This window comes from Mytilus edulis, chromosome 6 (assembly GCF_963676685.1).
Source record: "Mytilus edulis chromosome 6, xbMytEdul2.2, whole genome shotgun sequence".
Lineage (NCBI taxonomy): Eukaryota > Metazoa > Mollusca > Bivalvia > Mytilida > Mytilidae > Mytilus > Mytilus edulis.
The window spans coordinates 39,373,230-39,393,067 of record NC_092349.1 but is presented as its reverse complement, the minus strand read 5'-3'; the positions used below and the strand labels follow the sequence as shown (position 1 = coordinate 39,393,067).

At 31.6% G+C, this 19,838-nt stretch overlaps 2 protein-coding genes across 2 annotated transcripts in view; one reads left to right on the top strand and one right to left on the bottom strand.

The window, feature by feature from the left end:
* The window catches only part of LOC139529074 (lactase/phlorizin hydrolase-like), a 62,728-nt gene extending 49,714 nt beyond the window's left edge, over positions 1 to 13,014 (top strand). Inside the window, exons 31-36 of the mRNA XM_071325323.1 lie at positions 3,647 to 3,907; positions 4,245 to 4,428; positions 5,291 to 5,533; positions 7,926 to 8,055; positions 11,771 to 11,955; positions 12,516 to 13,014. Of these exons, the coding sequence (XP_071181424.1) occupies positions 3,647 to 3,907; positions 4,245 to 4,428; positions 5,291 to 5,533; positions 7,926 to 8,055; positions 11,771 to 11,955; positions 12,516 to 12,862 (1,350 nt within the window). The 3' untranslated portion in view covers positions 12,863 to 13,014. The remainder of the gene's footprint in view (positions 1 to 3,646; positions 3,908 to 4,244; positions 4,429 to 5,290; positions 5,534 to 7,925; positions 8,056 to 11,770; positions 11,956 to 12,515) is intronic.
* On the bottom strand, positions 12,968 to 19,273 carry LOC139529091 (uncharacterized). Its single transcript, XM_071325349.1, has 4 exons — positions 19,165 to 19,273; positions 16,272 to 16,419; positions 14,998 to 15,143; positions 12,968 to 13,223 (listed from the first exon to the last, which is right to left on the bottom strand). The coding sequence occupies exons 1-4, from the start codon at positions 19,214 to 19,216 to the stop codon at positions 13,144 to 13,146; spliced, it is 426 nt and encodes a 141-aa protein (XP_071181450.1). The 5' UTR covers positions 19,217 to 19,273; the 3' UTR covers positions 12,968 to 13,143.
* Between the last annotated feature and the right edge of the window lie 565 nt (positions 19,274 to 19,838).

Sequence of the window (19,838 nt, the reverse complement as noted above, 5' to 3'; positions counted from 1 at the left end):
ATATTTGTAAGGTTTTTTGTGCAGCTTCGGAAGCCAGTACATAGTTGGGACTTTCATTGTGTTTGGTTCTGCTTGTAAAGAAGTAGCTAAAAGTTTATGTTTGTTACAGATGTCGTTTTCTGAAAATGAAGTCAGTTGGAATGTTGGTGAATTCGTGATTTCCTTTTGCAGAACCTCTATATAAAATTTACGTCAAACAATAATGATATTATTAGCAGCTTTATCAGCCGGGACAAAAACAAATTCCTTGGCTAGTTCTGTAGTACAAATGAATACTTATACTTTTGAAATATTATATCTTACATTTGTAATTTTATATAAGATCATGATAAATTGACATGCAATTCTAAGAATATTCACAGATACTGTTGGATATTTTTGAATCATTTATTTCGCTATTGTCCCTTTTACATGTACATTTTGTTTTTCTACATTTTTATAGAGGTCCTGATTTTTAGTAAATAAAGAAGATAACATCATTTTGTGATACATGTTTCTCGTCTCTTTTTTTGCTTATTTTTGTGTAAAGTAAGAACAACGACATGGGAACAAAATAAACAATTCAAACATACAGAAACAACAGAAAGGCATGCACAGGTAAACCGAAATACGAGTAAGACGAATACTACTATATTGCATTCTACACTAGTAGATATTTAAAAATCAACTGTGGAGTTACTTTATTAGAAACACTTGTACTGATTTGTTTGCGATATCTTGGTTTTATTACTAGTACTTTAAGCCGACAATGGATCAATTCGGTACATTTTACAATTATGTTCAAACAAACATATGGAACACTAACTGTGAGACTCGAAGGTAGTAAACATATCCGAGTCATGATGGACACTTTCGTTATATTGCCAATAATGCAAACTTATTTATAAAATTAAAACACATTACATTAATATGGGTTTTATTGCAAAATGCTTCAGATAAAAAAATGCATAAAAAATATGTGAACCAATAAAATGTTAAAATAATAGATGAGTATGTTTAAAAATAATTCTTATATGATTTGCATATCTGTAAATACTTGGATTGGATTGGTCAATACGAAATTTTCTCTATATTTCCGAAACTACTTTCGTAATCTATTCATGCGCGATACACATTCTTGCAGGGATACTGGGATTTTCATCAAAATGAGATTGAAAAACAAATGTATAACCGTGTTATATTCTAATGCATAAATAACAATAAATAAATAAAATAAATGCACTAAAGCATCGAAACATGTGTAAAGATAAGATTTAAATAAAATTCCGAGAAATTTCATGAACGATTTGGCGAATTTACGTCATGGCAAACACGTCGTCATACGAATAAAAACTTTAAAGGGAAAGATTTTTTCGTTTTGTGCACGCTTCAAATTCGGATAATACCTCATTAAAATGAACTTTTGGAGGTAGGTGCTATTTTATTTTAATTTCTGTTGGATTTATAGAACATTTATGGATTTGGCGGCCAACTCCTTAGTTACGACCTGTCAGTTGTGCATGTGATGGTCATTATAGAAGCCTTTACACAAACAAATGTTAATAAGAAATCGCGAATATTTGGCTTACGAATTATAAGGATTAAACACATTTTTTCTAGAATTTTTTCTCTTACTCACAAACTTTACATAAATGTCCTTCGGACTTTTATTCAGTTTGTAAGTTAATCGCCCCGGTTTACACATCAATAACCTCTAAAAAATGTGTTTAATCCTATAATACTAGTACTTACATTTTTTGTAAACTGCATGTTCAAAGTAGAACGACTACTTTAATGGGTATTTGTCATTCCTGTGACCATTTCGATTCATTGTGTGAGAGCGCTTGTTTTAAGCGCGGGAAGTTGTTTTTGCAATACTAAGATTCCTAAGATTAAACCGAAGGCAAAGTTTGAAATATACTGCTTCACCGCCAAGGTCGTGGTTATGACCAAGCGTCAGCAGCGAGATGTATGTGTTTCTGTGTAGCTTATTCTGCGATATAGCACGTTCAAATCATATCAGTATGATGTCTAATCAACATCACAGTATATAATGGTTCTAATTAAGCATGTTATATTTGCCTTTGAACATTATGCCCAATCATTTTTTTTTCTACAGTGCATTGTTTCTCATTTGTTTAAATTAAAAGGTATTCTGAAAGAAAATGTCCGTACTTACAATAGAAGACATTACAAGTGTGATTATTCGAATCCGTTTGAATTTTTTTTTACGATTACTAGATTTACAATTCTAAACGATTCGGTGCCGAACTGAGAGGTAGCTATCTAAAACATAAAAGGAATAAAAAAAAAATGGGTTTACGTAAACACTTTCTCTATTTGCGGAGACTACACTCTATTAATAACCATTTATATACTGTCAATGACAAATATGTTTCTCAACTTGTAGGTTAAGCTCCGACTATGACCTTGTCGGTGTGAATTAACATAATATCTTGTAATATAAACTATTATTACAGTGCTGATATAACCAATGAAATTTGATACCAATAACATTGAGAATGGATTTTGTTTTATTCCTTTTAGGTATTGACAAACATACACTTCGATGTACGGAACCCAAACAATGCCTTATCAAAAGTAATACTACTGGGTCGGTCAAATAACCCATGTTGATCAGAACAAAACCCAATAATCTAGTGAAAAATCATACAATAATAGCCCATTTCGTGAATTAGAATAAATGATGATTTAACTGTTTTCTGCTTTCCCAGTTTGAGATTGATTGTTTCATACTAGCAGACGCATAAAAAAAATTTCACAGATACCTCGTTTAAACAATGTACAAAAATGTTCTGATGATATCTACCTTCCTGACAAAATCTGTGTTATTCCCGCATATAAAGTCCAAACAACATCGATTTGGTGTGAAAATCAAATTACATAAACTGCTTAATAAATGAATTAGGCATTGACAATTCACTTTGAACCTCATCATACACATACCCAACGAAACTTTACAAGGACGAAATCATGTCTGTTATATGGGTGGTTTTTTTGGAAGTTCAACCAAAGATCACTTATGGTTTACCACTTACAAAGCATATCAACTATTTTAAATGCATGCGGGAAAATAACTATCATATGGAGTCTTCGTATCACTTCCGTCAAATTGCACAAAAAATCCTCGGGATCTAGCAAATTTGTAAAATAAAGAAAACAGTTTTTTGGGGGATAACTCTAACAATAAAAAATCTTCGACTAAACAGGGTCAGTTTCAAAAGCGCAATATCATATGCAAAACAAGGAAGAGGCATCTTGCGAAACCACAAAACAGTGCACAAATGTTATCAGAACTAATACAATAGGTTTTTCCAAAGAATAGTGGAAAGACCTAATAATATAGATAGCTTTACAACAGGGGATTTAGTATATTTGTACAAAATAAGGAGATTACCTATGACAACTTCATCCACCAGAACCCAATGACGTAGATTTTAGCAACTTAAGGTTATCATATGGGCATTAACCATTAGCTTCAAAACACAACAACATAACAAAATGTAAATCAATTCAAACAAAAAAAAGATTTATGTACAACACTCCAATGACAACCAGTGAGTTATAGGCTCTTGACTTGAGAACGGTTCAAACTATTGAATTGCTGAACAAATAATTAGATATGCATTATTTTCATTTGTGCTAGGTTACTCATTACCGATTTTCTTTGTCATGGCCAAGAATCTTACCCGATGGAACAATAAAGAATGTCAACCGTAAAGGAATAGAGTATTATAACAAATTGATAGATGGTCTGCAAAAAGCTGGTATCGAACCTATGGTGACATTATATCACTGGGATCTACCACAAGCTCTGCAAGATGCCTATGGTGGTTGGCTTAGTGAAACAGTTTCAGATCTTTTTGCAGAATATGCCAGAATATGTTATAAGGAGTTTGGTGATAGGGTATGCTATAATCAGAAATAGAATTGAAATTTGCAATTTGGTACTAGTATTTGTTTTCATCGTTTCGTTGTCAACTTTTTTGCGAGAAGTGTAAGACATGCAGCTCTCCGAAAGCATTCAAATATGTGAATCTAATCAAATTGGCAAATAACACATATAATATGGACCATCAGTGACAGAAAATCACCATATACAACACAAAACATTCATGCATTTTAGACGATTATATCAACTTATCTCAAAAATATATATTAAACAGTAGTTATCAAATTTGTTTTAATACGTGATAAAGGGATATTTTCTTAATGTGACTAACCAATATAATTTCGCTATGAAGGTTAAATTATGGATTACTCTGAATGAGCCCAGGGTAGTAGCAACACGTGGATATGGTGGCGGTACAATGCCACCTGAGGTTGGAGGACCAGGCACAACTGTCTACATTGCAACGCATAACCTCATTAAAGCGCACGCAAAAGCTTATCGTATTTACATCAACGAATTTAAAGAGATACAAAAAGGTAACGAAAGTATACACAAAAACATATGTTATTATACTGTTATTCTGCTAAATTATATATAGTTTGGTAAATACACGGATTTCAATTTAATAATTTTTTTCTAAAAATATTTATAAAACATATCATCACTAGACCATTAAAATATGTGCATATATATCTTACCAGTTAATAAAAGTTGCCAGCGCAAATAGAAAATAGACGCATTTACCAATACAATTACCGAAAGGGGAAATCTGTGATCCTCAATAAGCCTCTTTTACATGCACATACACTTTGTTGAATAAAGCCAATCTCAGTAAAAATAACACTCTGGCAATTTCAATGTTTTTTTTTTTGGCATAACACATTAGTAAGTTGATTAGGGATTCTTGGTGGAAACTTCAACTTTATGAGCGTGTTGAAGTGCAATATTGGCCAATGATGTGATTTGCAAGAGCATACTCAGACTGTGGTCTATCTGCTTGAACATGCACAGAACGGGAATGAAACATATTATCAAGACTCTTACGAAATCAATACTTAAGCTAGATAATACTGATATGTAATAAAAACACAGTCTTAATAGTATTTTGTTTATCACTACCTTTCAACATTTATTTGGCAAACGTCAACATTAGTATTACACATTTCTCGTTATAATGAATCAACCTATTTCTACACGTAGTTGAAACATTTTAACATGTTTAGTGTCCGTTCTAAGAAACACATTTTATCTAGCTTGTGTGCAATGTCAAATTTACACAATATATCATAAGTCTTATATTTCTTATATTAAGTTTACATCTTTAATTAATACAGCATAGTCATAATTAAAATCGTTGAAACGGCTTTCATTGAATTTGTCATACATATTTCCTGATAGGAAATGTTGGGATAACCTACAATTTCCATTGGCAAGAACCAGCGAACAAATCCAATCCAGAAGACATAGAAGCGTCTGAAACAGGTAACCAGTTTTTCCTCGGATGGTACGCCAATCCTGTATTTGTTGATGGTGATTACCCAGATATAATGAAGAAGAAAATAGGGAACAAGAGCAGACGTCAACACTTTAATTCCAGCAGACTTCCAAGTTTTACCGATTACGAGAAAAAATGTATAAAAGGTATTTAGAAAAAAAAACCAAAACGGAAGAACACAAATCATGATAATTTTTTTTGGTGATTATAGTATTTAAAAAGTGTTGCTCATGGTGTGAATTAATTTCATAGATTATCCGTGGATAGATTTAGAATTAAAAATAGTAGGGTTTTAACTCCTTCAGGAAAGTTTACTTTGGTGGAGTTTTTTGTCCATTCATATAGCGTCTCACGTATTCAAGTAATCTATATCTTTGACATTAAATATTTTTTTTCTTTTCTGAAAGTATGTTCAGAAAAGCGCTCCTAAAGTTCCAAATTTATAAAGTGCAATCTTCGTTACTCATGATTGGTACATACTGACTTATTTTATTGAACGCAAACCGTTCAAAGTATATAACTTGTTTTCTCATTAGGCTTGTATTTCTATTAACTGCAGCATATTAGTTTTTATCGCATCGCGGGTAAATTATCACGTTGTGATTGGTTTAGCGGCGTCACGTGGTGACCCCCTATGAGACCGTAGGGGGTTAGTAAATTTCATAGGGGGTTCATGACGCGTTAATGGTAACGTCATCTATTAATGTTGTTGTGTTTCCTTGCTTATTTTTCAACAAAACGCAACAAAAAATTTACAGCGTGCGATAAATTCGTTATACGGTTAACTACTGACTCCCTACGGATCCATAAAGGGTTAATAAAATCCATAGGGGATTCGGCCTCCGGCCTCACTCCCTTTGGATTTTACTAATCCTCTATGGATCCTTAGGGGGTCAGAAGCGAACCATATAACTTTCGTCCCCTATTACAGTAGAACAAGAAATCGGGAAAATTTCCCGAAATTTTTACTGTACTTACATGACTAATGAACTCAAAATCGTTAACTTTTTTTTTTGGCACTTTTTTAATTCTCGCATCCCACGCAGGAGTATGTCCGGTAAGGTGCGATTTTGGCCTCAAAAACAGCTCCATCTCACGAAAGATTTTAGACACTTTTTAACCACTTAAGGTGGTACATTGTACCTAACACTACAGGGAGATAACTTTGTAAAATCAGCTAAACTTTTTAATTAGTTGTGCTGTTAAGGGAATATTAAGCTTCTCAATGATCAAAATTAGTGTTTGTCAAACTGCAATATAACCAGTGTAATTTTTCTAATAAATTGGTTGGTCCAATTTTTTAGAAATTTTAATATTTTTGTCAAAGGGTCAAAGTAAATATTTTGTCAAAATTTTATGAAAATTAAACGAGCCAAATAAATTTTAGTCAAGGTGTTGGGTACCACCTTAAGTGTCTATTTCAGTTGATTCAATTAGTTTATGTGAAAGATTTTCACTTTTAGTCATTAAAAACGCTCCGATTCCAGCTTGAATATGAAAAATCTATCAAATATGCCTAAAAATATAATTTTTCAGATGGTTTTGTCAAAAATGAAAGTGGCCGCATACATGTTCGTTCTCAACCTTTATATATGTTATGTGTTATCATCAAGTACAACTTACTTTTCAATATTAAGAATGAACACAAATGCCTTTCATTTAAGACGGAAACCGTCTAAAATTTAACTAAAATGCTAAAATTGTGAAGATTTCAGTAATTTAGCATGACTTAACGATGTTAGTTCCCGATATTTGTGCATTGTATTGTCAAAAACAGCCTATATGTATGTAGAAGAAGCATTCTACTTTGCAATAAATAACTAAAAGTTTACATTTTATCAACTTTGTAAAATTGCTATATTTTGGGGCGAAAAAGGGTCTTACTGGACCTACGTTATACTCCTTTACTTCCTTCTTCCGGTCTTGTTATCATGAGACTTTGGATAAAATATTTATTATCAGTCTAGTAAAATATAAGATGGAACACAATACCAATTTCATTTTTGATAATTCTTTGATATGAAAAACATTACCTGATGATGGTGTTTCTTTGTTTACATTGAATATGACGTCATAACTTAAGAAACGTCACAACAAAAATCCCTAACAACAGAACCAAAATCGGAAACGTTACGGTATTTCCTCTTCTTTTTCAACATACTTTTGTATACATACTTCGTTCCCTTTCACAGGTAATGCCTACCTCATATTAAAAAGAACAAAAAGCCTCTTCAAAATGATAGTCAAGTTTAATTGAAATATCATTATTAGATTATTTTTACCTATTAACCTAACAATATATGCAGCAAGCTTCTAGATCATTTATCTTTTTTAATCCGTGATTATTTTTTTTTAAATCTATCCATGAAAATCTACAAGTTAATTTTCTTTTTATTTAATCTCATAATTTACTTAATCTGTAGTTTGAATAATAACCGTTACACATTAAAGAGTAATGCTGAAGTAATTTTGTTTCCTTTGTACCTTGTCTGCAGTCATCAACAAGGTCATTCATCTCTTCGTGGCTTTTTACTGTAGGTTCCTCTGATTTTATTGGTTTAAATTTCTACACATCGGAAATGGTAACCATGCGCAGAACCCCTACATATAAAGTTGATTACAGAGATGACACAGATATCATTGCCGTTAAAGATCCGGCTTGGATTGGGTAATTATTACGACCTTCATTTAAATCGAATGTTAATAAAAAAAAAAAAGAGAGAAAAAAACAAATTTTCAACGAGAGTTAAAATTAAGTGGTTTTAAGCAATTATATATGTAGGTCGTAGAACGGCCTTTTATCATATGAAAAACCCCATACCATATAGTCTGCTGTGAAAGGTCCCAACTTGAAAAATTTAAAATATTTCAAACGGAAAAAATAACTGCCTAATTTATAACTGAACAATGTACGGGCCAAACAATATGACAGACATGAACAAACGAAAATCAGTACATATCCTACGAATTTAGTGTACAGACATCATAACCAGTCTAAAAAATGCCATACATATAAGTGAACAGCATTGAAAGGATGTCAAAGTGTGAGTTTGTATAACTGTGCACATATAGAGAAACATGATGATGTTTAAGTTTTAAAAAAATGAATGTTAGTATTAAAAAAATAAGATTCTACTGCTGTGTTTAATTTATAACCTTTAAGAATCAGTGTATTCAAAGGATTGATTATTTTATATGTTTCATGTCTAACTTACATTCTTTATAAAACAAATGTCACCTTGGTAATTATGATATGATATCCAGTTTTAATAAGACTTATATGGGTAAAGCCAAATAAACTAATCATATATTTGTATTCGATTTATTTCACTTGACTGGGCGGAGTTTGTCCGGTTCGCTCACAATAAACCAGTCCAACTATAGATAGGTGTTTTAGGATAAACTCATCAATGAAGTGTCCAGTCATTATTTTGTAAATTCCTTTGATGACACTGATAGGTGATTATAAATCACTGATTATTATAACGGCAATCATCCTAATCACACACATTTTCAAATAGACTGTCCTTATGCAAATGAAAACGTAAGCTCCGCCCGATCAGTTGAAATAACATTGGTAATATCTATGAAAGAGTTAACGAGAGGTTTTAATTTGTTTGTGGTAACGACATCGGTACCTTGATAATTTACCAGTACTACATAAACAACGTTCATTGAAATTTAAAATGCGAATACAGACCCAGGCATGGCAAACACGTTGTAGATCGTGAAATAAATAACCGTTAAAAAATGAAACATTAACAATTGATTAAAGAAGAAGATTCGGTTTTTTGTCAGAAATTTGAGTATAGAGTTTCCCGAGTGAAACAGAAATATCCAAATCTTATGATGTCTGTATAAGATATGTTTCAAGAAAATCTTTTATAGGTTTAATTTCAGCCGTAGAATTGTCGTGTATGAAAACCGTTACCTTGAGGATAATAATACACATATAGTGTTTAAGATAATATCACAATGTTGATTGCTGTACCCCTATTTTTGCCAATTATCTATTATGTATGTTTGATTTCTTCTCCCATCGTTGTCAATATGATAGCATTTTATGCGACTGTCATACAAGTGAGAGGTTTAGCTAGCTATACAACCAGGTTGCATCCAACATTTTTTTACTTAAGAAAATGCCTGTATCAAGTCAGAAATATGACAGTTGTTGACCATTCTTCGTTTGTTGTGTTTGAGCTTTTGATTTTGCCAAATGATTAGGGATATTCCGTTTTGAATTTTCCTCAGAGTTCAGTTGTTTTGTCGATTTTACATTTTTCTTATTGTACTTTTGTTCCTTTTTGGATGAATGGTTATTCATTTCTTGTCACAGTAGACAGTTTTACTTGGAATATTTCTTTATCCATAAAAACTAAACTGTTCCTCCGTTTTTATCTCAGGATGTCACTTGAAATAGTGGTATTAAATCGCTGCAAATGGGTTTACTTGAAACATTCTGCGATTTGCTGATCCAAATTCGGACGCATTTATCGTTGGTGGGGCAGCAATGGTTAATTCCAGGGCACAAATTTGGGCAAACATATTTGATGATTATGCTAATGATGTCATACTGCCTTATATATAAACCTTGCATCGATAAGTATTCAAAAGTAGACATTGTAATTGATGTTTACTAAATGAATAATTTAAAGGCTGTGACAAGAAAAAGGCAAGGTTCTTGTGCCAGATGGAAAGGTGTTGATTCTGGTAGAACACCAAGGGTTTGTAGTAGTTTTCTCTGTGAAGATGACAACGAACCGAAATTGTTCAAGTTTTTGGCTGACAAAATTACTTCTTAAGAGACTAATAAAAATGTGTATGTTACTCATGGTGAAAATGTTCTTTGCAATTTTAATAAAGATACTTCCTATCTACCCCCTTGTAATCATGAAGAAGCAGATACACGAATGTTCGTCCATGTTCGGCATGATTACGAAAAGTGTTGTAAAATGTAATTTTATGTAGTACTAACACAGATGTAAAAGTTTCAGGAATTGCAGCAATCGCAAAATTAGATAGAACAAATTATGGATAGGTTATGGAAAGAATAACGCCTTTTGATGGCTTCCTGTACGTGACATATCAAATGGGTTTGGTCCTTGTGTAACTGCTCCTACTTTCGTCCGTGCATTCAGTGGATGTGGCACTTTGTCGAATTGTCGTGAGAAAGGGAAGATGTCAGCTTGGCTAACAATGGAAGGTATTCCAGATGTAAAGGACGTTTTTTTTTTTGGCTGAAGTATGAAACGAGGCATGATGTGAATTGTTAGCCAGGAAGCAGCGGCATTGTGATGCAATTCCGCCTACAAGAGGTTCTTTTCAGAGCACATCAAAATATAAGTATATCAAGGAGGAGTTGTTTGGGCTCAGCCTGATTCATGTATTCCACAGGTATATGTACCAAGTCATGAACACTGGGGTTAGATGAAAGAAAGAATGACAATTGGAAACCAAAATAAACTTCTTTGACTGCCGTTGCATCCTCGTGTCAGGAAATTTTGAAATGCGGAGGCGAAACTACAGCTGTGTTGGTAACTGTAGATGCTACCGTTCTGGCCTTCCTTGTACGGGTCTTTGTATAGGCAACTATCAGATAGTTAAAAGATAAGCAACCTGTCTTTCTAACCAAACTAGGCATTTAAAATTAACAAAGACTGTTATCACTTGTTAATTTGATGGAAATAATAAAAATATTTTCTACGTATTTGCCGCCATTTTTTAACCGGAAGTCACCATTTTTTTCATTTATGTGTTGTTTTGTCGTACTTAGGAACTGTTTTAACGTTTAATCATAACTTACATTGGATTATACCTATCACACATCTTTCAAGGATTTACATTCCTTGTGAAGTTGCTTGAAAGTATAAAAATTGAAATTTTTGACTTTTTGGCTGGCAATTTGAAACCGGAAGTCACCTTTAGTTTCATTAATGTATTGTCTAGTCGTAATTTAAGAACTGTCATTTACTTTTTATCAAATCTAAAATTAGATTGTACATATAACACACCTTTCAAAGGATTAACGAATTATTGCCAATTTATTATGACGCCATTTCCGAAATGTGTGGTGGCCATTTTGAAAAAATGATTTTTTTTTCTGGCCAGCAGCGGATTTTTCTTAAGTATCATTTAGTCAACCTTCATACCAAATTTCATGCTTGTATCACGATTTGCACAATTATGTCCATAATATCTCCCACTATTAGCAGGAACACATCTAAATAACACAAGGCAGCTTATATGGCGTCACTCTTTTGCTTATGACAGCATTTGCCACTGTCGCATTACTAGTAAATCAAACCTCTTGAATTTGTTCATCATTCACAAGGGTTCAATTACTATATATTTGAATTTCGACTACAAATAATGAAACTTTCTAGGTCAGGATCTTCATGGTTGAAACTTACTCCTTGGGGAATAAGAAAAGCATTGAATTGGATGAGAAACCACTATGGAAATGTTCCAATATACATAACAGAAAATGGTATATCTGACAGAAACGGAAGCTTACATGATGATCATCGAATATTTTATTATAAACATTACATCAATAATGTTTTGAAAGGTAATTCTATTTTTTATGATATCACACACAGGACTATACATGAAAAGGGACACCTGAAAATACCACATAGTACAAAACAGCATACTAAGAACCTAAAACGACTCTTGCGAATAAAAATTGATTAAATACAAAAAATTACAATCAACAGCGAACAACTTATGGTCAAGATGGTCTAATTATGTACAGATACAACATGTTGTGGGTTTAAATTAGTTTTACTTGGACTCCTTCCTCGCTTTTGTATATGTAGACTCTATTTCGTAAACTCAAAATACATAGCAATAAACCTGAAAATGCAAGCACAAACATGATGATCACTGACTTGAAAAAGAAATAACAGACTGAATATGATTTAGAAGACGATGTCAAAATGTGGTCGCTAATGTAAGAAGCTAAGGTAGCTACGGTTGTTAGTCTGATATCTAATTATCGACGTCTGTGATTCGTGAGTCTGTGAAGACAAATTGAAATATTTCAAAAAACCTGGCAATATTTTTTTTAAAATAGTCTTTCGACAGTATAAATTGAAATATTCTTTCATTTTTGTTTCATATAACAAGCAATACGCATTGATGGTATCAACATAAAAGGGTATACAGCTTGGTCTCTTATGGATAATTTTGAGTGGATGAGAGGGTATTCAGAAAGATTTGGACTTCATTTTGTTAACTTCAGCGATCCATATAGACCAAGAGTCCCAAAAGCATCGGCTAAATTCTTTCGTGATTTAATTATTAACAATGGTTTTTATCCGGAACATAATTCGGGTAAACTGGCTACGATAACAGAGCAAACACCAGTAATTCTACAATCATTATCGCCTTGTTCGTCAAAATCGTCAAAAACTTCAAACAATTTCTTGACTTTAATCGTCTTTCAGTTAAGTGTCTTTATGATTTATGAATAATTATGAAACAGTTTGTGTTCAACAAACTTATCATTCTAGGTATGGATTCATCATGCCAAAACATTTCGAACATATTTTTCCTATTATAAAACAAGAGTACAGATATACAACAAATATCTTTATTTTATTAAATTATTTGCCTAAAAGGTAAAACATGTGTGAGGTTCCCTGAGCAATGATTTCACTTTATTGCATTTTCCGATGAATATGAGGTAGTATGAAAAATTGTCAGACAAAACGAAAATGAGGTAGGAGGAAAACAGAACGCTTCACATGACACGTCATACTTCCAATATTCCGCATGGCTTTGTAACATTAAAAGGCCAGTCACAGACCTGGAGCCCTTGGTTAAAAACCAGTCCTGCAAAATATAGAATCACATTTCACTTTATATGATGCGTGTAAAAAAGGACATAGTTTTTATTTGTTAAATTAGGAGACACTTAACGTGTGTCTTTACCATACAAACGCCGAAATTGGTTTTATGAGGATATTTAGCGTACTAAGCTCCTATTTTTGTTTGGTCATTTATTATTTTCTAATGAATATGTTTTTATTTTATCAACTCTATATTGCAGATAGAAATTTTAATAACTAAAGTGAATTTTAACAAATACAAATTTAAAAAAAATCATTTTGATCCGAATCGAATCCAGGAACATGGATCGAATCCTGCAACCAAAATGACAAAAGTTTGTTATAACTTATTTTTAAGAGAAACAAATGAATGAATATTTTATCGCAGAAAGAAACATACATCTGAGATATTTTTCTTTTTTAACCACAAAGAATATAATAAATTTGCATGTTCAGCATTGGTAATGCTTTCGCTCTATTTTACTGTGAAATGATTAAGTGACCGGTTGTAGATGCTACGTAATACTTGATGATGTAGTTTCTTTTTATTGTCGCAGTTTCACGATTCTAACTTGGACAAGTTATGAACAAACAAAGTAAAACCGATAAATGAAATGTATAACAAAATAAAACTCATAAATAAACATTTGCACTGACGGAGAGGAAAATCTAAGTATGTCAAGCAGTCTTTAGTTTAGTTTGACACCCTCATAATTATTAATTGTAATTATTTAAACCTGTTTGACCTTATAATTGCATGACCCAAATTATTGCAGAGGTCAATCTCCTCTCTTTTATTATTATATGTGTTTTAAAACATCAAAATATAAATTTGGAAAGTAAATGAAATAATTTAGGATATATTGACTGCCAACCCAAAGAATGCCACTATATTTGTCAAATGGCGATAATTGTGGTTTTGATGTTTAAAAACAAATATAATAAGGAAAGAGACGAGATTGACATCTAAAATAATTTGGGTCATGCAATTGTAAGTCAAACAGGTGGAAATAATTACAATTAATAATTATGAAGGTGTCCTCTGGCAAAGTTGATCTTACATGGATTTGACTATTTGTTTATGTCCTTTTGCTCAACTGTTTTGGTTCTTATATATTTTGGCTTTCAAATACTCAGCTTTGAGCATTCCTTGTGAAGATAACTCGTGAACAGCGGTCTGGACGTATAAAATGTAAAATATGTTGTATTATTCTGTTACAGCACTTGGTCGATATATCTGCCGATGGGCTTCGAGGGTATCATCTGCGCAGTAGTCAATATGCTTATATATTGACTTCTTTGAAGCCGTACGGCGACCCCTTGGTTTTAATTTCTGTGTCACTTGGTCTTAGAAGAGTTGTCTCATTGGCAATCATTCCACATCCTCTTTTTTGGATCAGATAAAATTATTAGTAGTAACCTTTGAAGTGTTGCGCTATTTATTTAATACGCCAGACGTGCGTTTTGTCTACATAAGACTAATCAGTGACGCTCAGATCAAATAGTTAAAAAAAAAAAACCAAAAAAACAAGTACAAAGTTGAAGAGCATTGAGCACCCAAAATTTAAAAAAATGTGCCAAATACGGCTTAAAGAAAAACCCTAGTATTTCGAATGATTCATATTTTTAAAAACGATAACTTATGCGTTGAAAACGACCAATAAATCCGGACACCTTGATCTTCCTCATATTCTTCAGAAACATAAGTTTAGAAATAAGACTTATAATGTAAAATAAGTGAACACTTGAATCTAAGTAAACACTGAATGTGTACATACCTGGTGCACAGGGTGTGTGACCTAGAAATATTCCTCCTAGACATGTGTAAAAAGAGGTGCACATATGTTCTATATCCGGGTAATTTCCATCTCCTAGATGAACACATTCCCTGTATGTTCCGCATGGTGGTGGTACATGAAATTCACTGGAAAAGTAAATCAAATTTAGGAAATGAAAAAAAAAATGCATTTGAAATCCATATTTGCCTTCAGTAAGCAAGCATATAGCTTTTTTTCCCTAACATGTAGTAAAATTTAAGGATCTGTTTATAAAATTGCACATAAAATGCATACCATAAACCCTAAAATAATACAAAAATGTCTGTTCCTTAGGCACTTGAGATCTAATATGGCTGATTTTTGTTCTTTTTTAATTACTAAACGTATTGATCATAAGGAGCATATTTATACTATAATCAGCAAAAACGATTTCGGTTGTGAGATATAAATTACTGAATTACCGCAATTATTTTTTTCACTTTGTTAAATAATATTGAATCAATTATCTTTCATAATGTCTGGAGAGATATTAAGATACCTTTTAAATAATTTAAGTTCAATGTTCATAAAATATCAATACAGATTAAAGAACAAAGTAATGTTCCTTGCGTTTTATTTAATTTCTTTCTATTTTTTTAAAAGGTAATTAATAGTCCACCATTATTTAACTTGTCCGATATATTGCTAATATTAACCTATAGTTTAAGTTTTATAAAAATATGGCAAGAATTGTACCCGGGAGATCACTAACGAGGCCATTTTCTATTAATTTAATATTTTCAAGGGGCAGAACTCTTTTAAATAAAGGTTTATCGTCCACCATTATAGAACTTGTCCGTGATATTGCTGATATCAACTTTAAGAATAATTTTATAAAAAAAAACCATACGAGAATGTTACTCGTGAGAGCGCTAACGAGGTCATTTTTCGTAAATTTAGTATTTCCAAGGAGCATAACTCTTAATAAAAGTCGATCGACCACCATTTTAAAACTAATTCGAGATAACTGATATTAACCTATAGTATAGGGTTTATAAAATTCAGGCAAGAATTGTACCCGTGAGAGCGCTGAAAAGACTGGAAGGACTGACGGACGCACGGCCTATTTCCAGTCTCCCCATAAAAACAATCATAAAACATCAAAACTATTAAAGAAAGAACTTTTATGATTGTAAATGGCTAAAAAATGGAATAAAGATGGATAAACATTCGAAATCTAAAAAGCTAAATCTAATGTGTAAGGAACAAAACTAAATCATTTAATGTGTACTCACTATTCACATTCATTTGTGTCAGGATTAAATCTGGTTTTGTTTTTGCAGTTGACAATTTCTGCTGTTTCATTGACACATTTGGTGAATGCTTTACATCCTCTTTCATAAACACCATCCTTTCTACCTGTACAATCAACACTCAATACGCCTAGAAAAATATAAAAATTAAACAGTGTTCTGTACCCGTATTAGATAAAATGAACACTAACATCTTTAACCAGAATCGTCAAGCACAATAGACATATAGATAAAGACTAATGACAACGAACAAAACATATGGTATAGAAAACGTTACTTATTTCAGTAAAAAAATATTGTAAAAATAGTTTATGTAGGCACAAATTGTCCGTTTGCCAATCGAGATCAGATATCTTAACAGTTGAACAAACAATAAAAAAAACCTGTATTTGGCAGCTACTTGAACTAGAGAAAAAAGACGGCATATAGTTTTTAAAGTAGATTTACGTGTGTTCGCTACTACCGGAAGCTAGCTATGGAAATATAAAGTTAGGCAACAATAGTTAACTGATATTGAAATATTATCAATTGATTGATTAGAACAAGGGAACTAACAAAAACTGATGGAATGTCACATACTTCAAAAGGAACAATACCAGGTGCGTCGACGGGTGAATGATAAATAAGGGGTTGTATGATTACTAATCAGACAGCAATCTACCGGCGGCGTAATACCAAAAGTAATAGCCTGTACAATACAAATCGAGAAATGTATTCAAATTTTTAAGATAAAAATGTGAAAAATGATTTATTAAAAGCTATTGTTTGTTCATACACTTATAGATATACTCCTCATATACTAGGATCTAAGTTTCGTATTTGCGCCAGACGCATAGAGGAAATATAAGATGATCTTAGAATATATCTTAGTTCTATGTGATATCGCATTATGAGGACATCAAAATATGTCTAAAGATGGTCTCAGGACGGTTTTATAGCTAGGTAAACTTGTACATTGTTGTAACAGTCTCATAAACTTGCATTATATTTGCAACAATGTGTGATCAAAGCAAAACAGACAAAATAGATCATAATGTCAAACATTTTGGTACAGCAGTGAACATTGTGGGTAAAATAACTTTTATTTTCTATGTCCTCTACCTTTTTTAATTACCGTTTCAATAATATTTTCTTAATGTAATAACCATATTATTAACCATTCTTAAAGTAAATTATATATATTGAATATTGTAGAAGACGAAAAAATATGAGGAAAATATTACTTAGGATTGTCAAACAATTAATTTAATAAAAAATTACCATGCTTAAATTTTGTATGCTAGGCGCTCGTTCATCTTCAAAAGACGACTCACTGACGCTCTTATGCAAAGGTTATAATAAATATAGTAGTGTCCTAAGAACATTCTGATTAGGAATAATTAAAGACAGCTTTGATAATGCAGTCTAAGACGTATCCTAGAATTTTCTTGATAATTCTAACATATGTAATAAGACAGGTCATAGAATATGTTACAGAATACTTTCGAAAACCATACCTTTGTCATAAAATCGTCTGAGGACATATTTTTGTTTTGTTTTTTTTACACTATTTTAAGTTCAAATTAATATTGAATTCAAGCGTACTGTTAGGACATCATGTCATAAGATGGTATCAGTATAATCATAATTGTTTTCCCTTAAACATTGCACCGATTGAATTATTATATCGACACATGTAGCCTTCTTCGTGCTTTGAAAATTGTCATTTGACTTCACATTGTAAATGTTGTACTGAAATTAATAATTTTGATACTTTCAATAGCAACTTATTGTATAACTGAATTCATCTTACGGTCCAAACTAAAAGTAATAAAAAAGAGTTGTTTGTATTGGTCCTAAAAATGTATTAAGCTGCATGTATGCATTTATGCTTTGCGCAAAAATGATCCCTTAATTCTAGAAAATCCTGAGGGCATCAATATCTTTTCTAACCGAACTTTTCAAAATTGTTATAAACTACATCTGAACATTATAACAAATTGTTTACATATAACCACAAAAACTCCGTTTAAAGATTTTTTCCCCAATATTTAATCATATATAAGTATATTTCAAAAAGATATTTCAACAGATTATTGAAAGAGAAAAACAAGTAATAATGATCATTTTTTTTCTAAAATTGAATAAATTGTTTGTTCTCGTTCACCTGGAAGAAAAAAATACTATAAGCATTTCATTTTTCTTAAGTACTAGGTATGTGTCTTTAAATATTATATGTGTATGAAAATATGGCAATATTTTACTCAAGAAAACGCAAATACAATATCAATTGGAGCTTAAGCCATGCACCAAATTGTTCTGTATTTTTTTAAAGAGGGACGAAAGATACCAAAGGGACAGTCAAACTCATAAATCTAAAACAAACTCACAACGCCATGGCTAAAAATGAAAAAGACAAACAGAAAAACAATAGTGAACATGACATAAAGAAGATTTCTATAACCTAGAGGCTACATGTGTGTCTCCTCGTTTAATATTCGTAAAATGAGAAATATTTTTTTAACAAAATATAGAATCATTTTTTTATCTCTAAAAGGGAAGTCAAGACGCCACTAATTATATGCCTTTCAAAGATATAAATGCATGAACATATATATCTTTATACAATTAGATTTAATTCAATTCTTTATTTATTCAAAGAGGTTTGCAAACAAAATTAACCTGAATGAAAATATGTATTAATATACATGTACATTGTATTTATCATGTTAAAGGCAAATTACTTGTGACGGAGAAAAAGTAATTAGAAATGCTAATGGTCTTCTTATATTTGTAAGTCTATACTATATGAAAATCATATCATTATCATAAAATTTCCTCAACACATAACATGAAATAATAAGGTATAAATTAGTTTTATATTAAGCAAACCTACCATATATGGATGAAAAACATATACAGATGCTGAAAATACGTTTAATTTCCATAATTCGGTTACACTTTGTCCAAGTTGGAACTGAGATATATTATAGATAACTCTTATCATATCCATTCTTGAGTGAAATAAGTCACGACCTGAAGACAATGTCGTCACACTAGATGATTCATATGTAACAGTACATTACTAAAAATATTAGGAGGGTAGTACAAGACAGTATTTGGTTACTAATGAAAATAAATGAATAAGTCTATTTATAAAAACTTCTTTTATAATCCTTTTAATTTAGTCTTTATGAATAAATGGGGAGAGCAGATATAATTAAGAATATAAAAACCCAAAATAGTTTAAAATTAATAACGCAATTTGAATAAACAAGACATTTATTGCTTGTTTACTATTATTAATGTCAAGCAAATGTCATTATGGTGTTTCAGTAAAACGCTTCTGTTTAGTTTCAGAGAAGTGCACGTACTTCTTTAAAACTAAACAGAAGCGTTTTACTGAAACACCATAATCGTATTTCTTCATTATTTTTAGAGCCTATCATAAACAAAAGAATATCATATTCCTGAAAATTATTTATTGGAAGCGTAATTCTAGAATAGTTTTGATTAGATTGAATCTTGCTTAAAAAGTAAGAAAGAATAACCCCTTCCCTGTGGCAGATT

What these genes read in the sequence shown, in the direction of transcription:
- LOC139529091 (XM_071325349.1), bottom strand. Translation starts at nt 19,216, where the DNA reads ATGGAAATTAAACGTATTTTCAGCATCTGTATATGTTTTTCATCCATA. An exon ending in ATGTTTTTCATCCATATATG is followed by an intron (nt 16,420 to 19,164) that starts GTAGGTTTGCTT and finishes ATATTTTTCTAG; the next exon opens with GCGTATTGAGTGTTGATTGT. An exon ending in GACACAAATGAATGTGAATA is followed by an intron (nt 15,144 to 16,271) that starts GTGAGTACACAT and finishes TTACTTTTCCAG; the next exon opens with TGAATTTCATGTACCACCAC.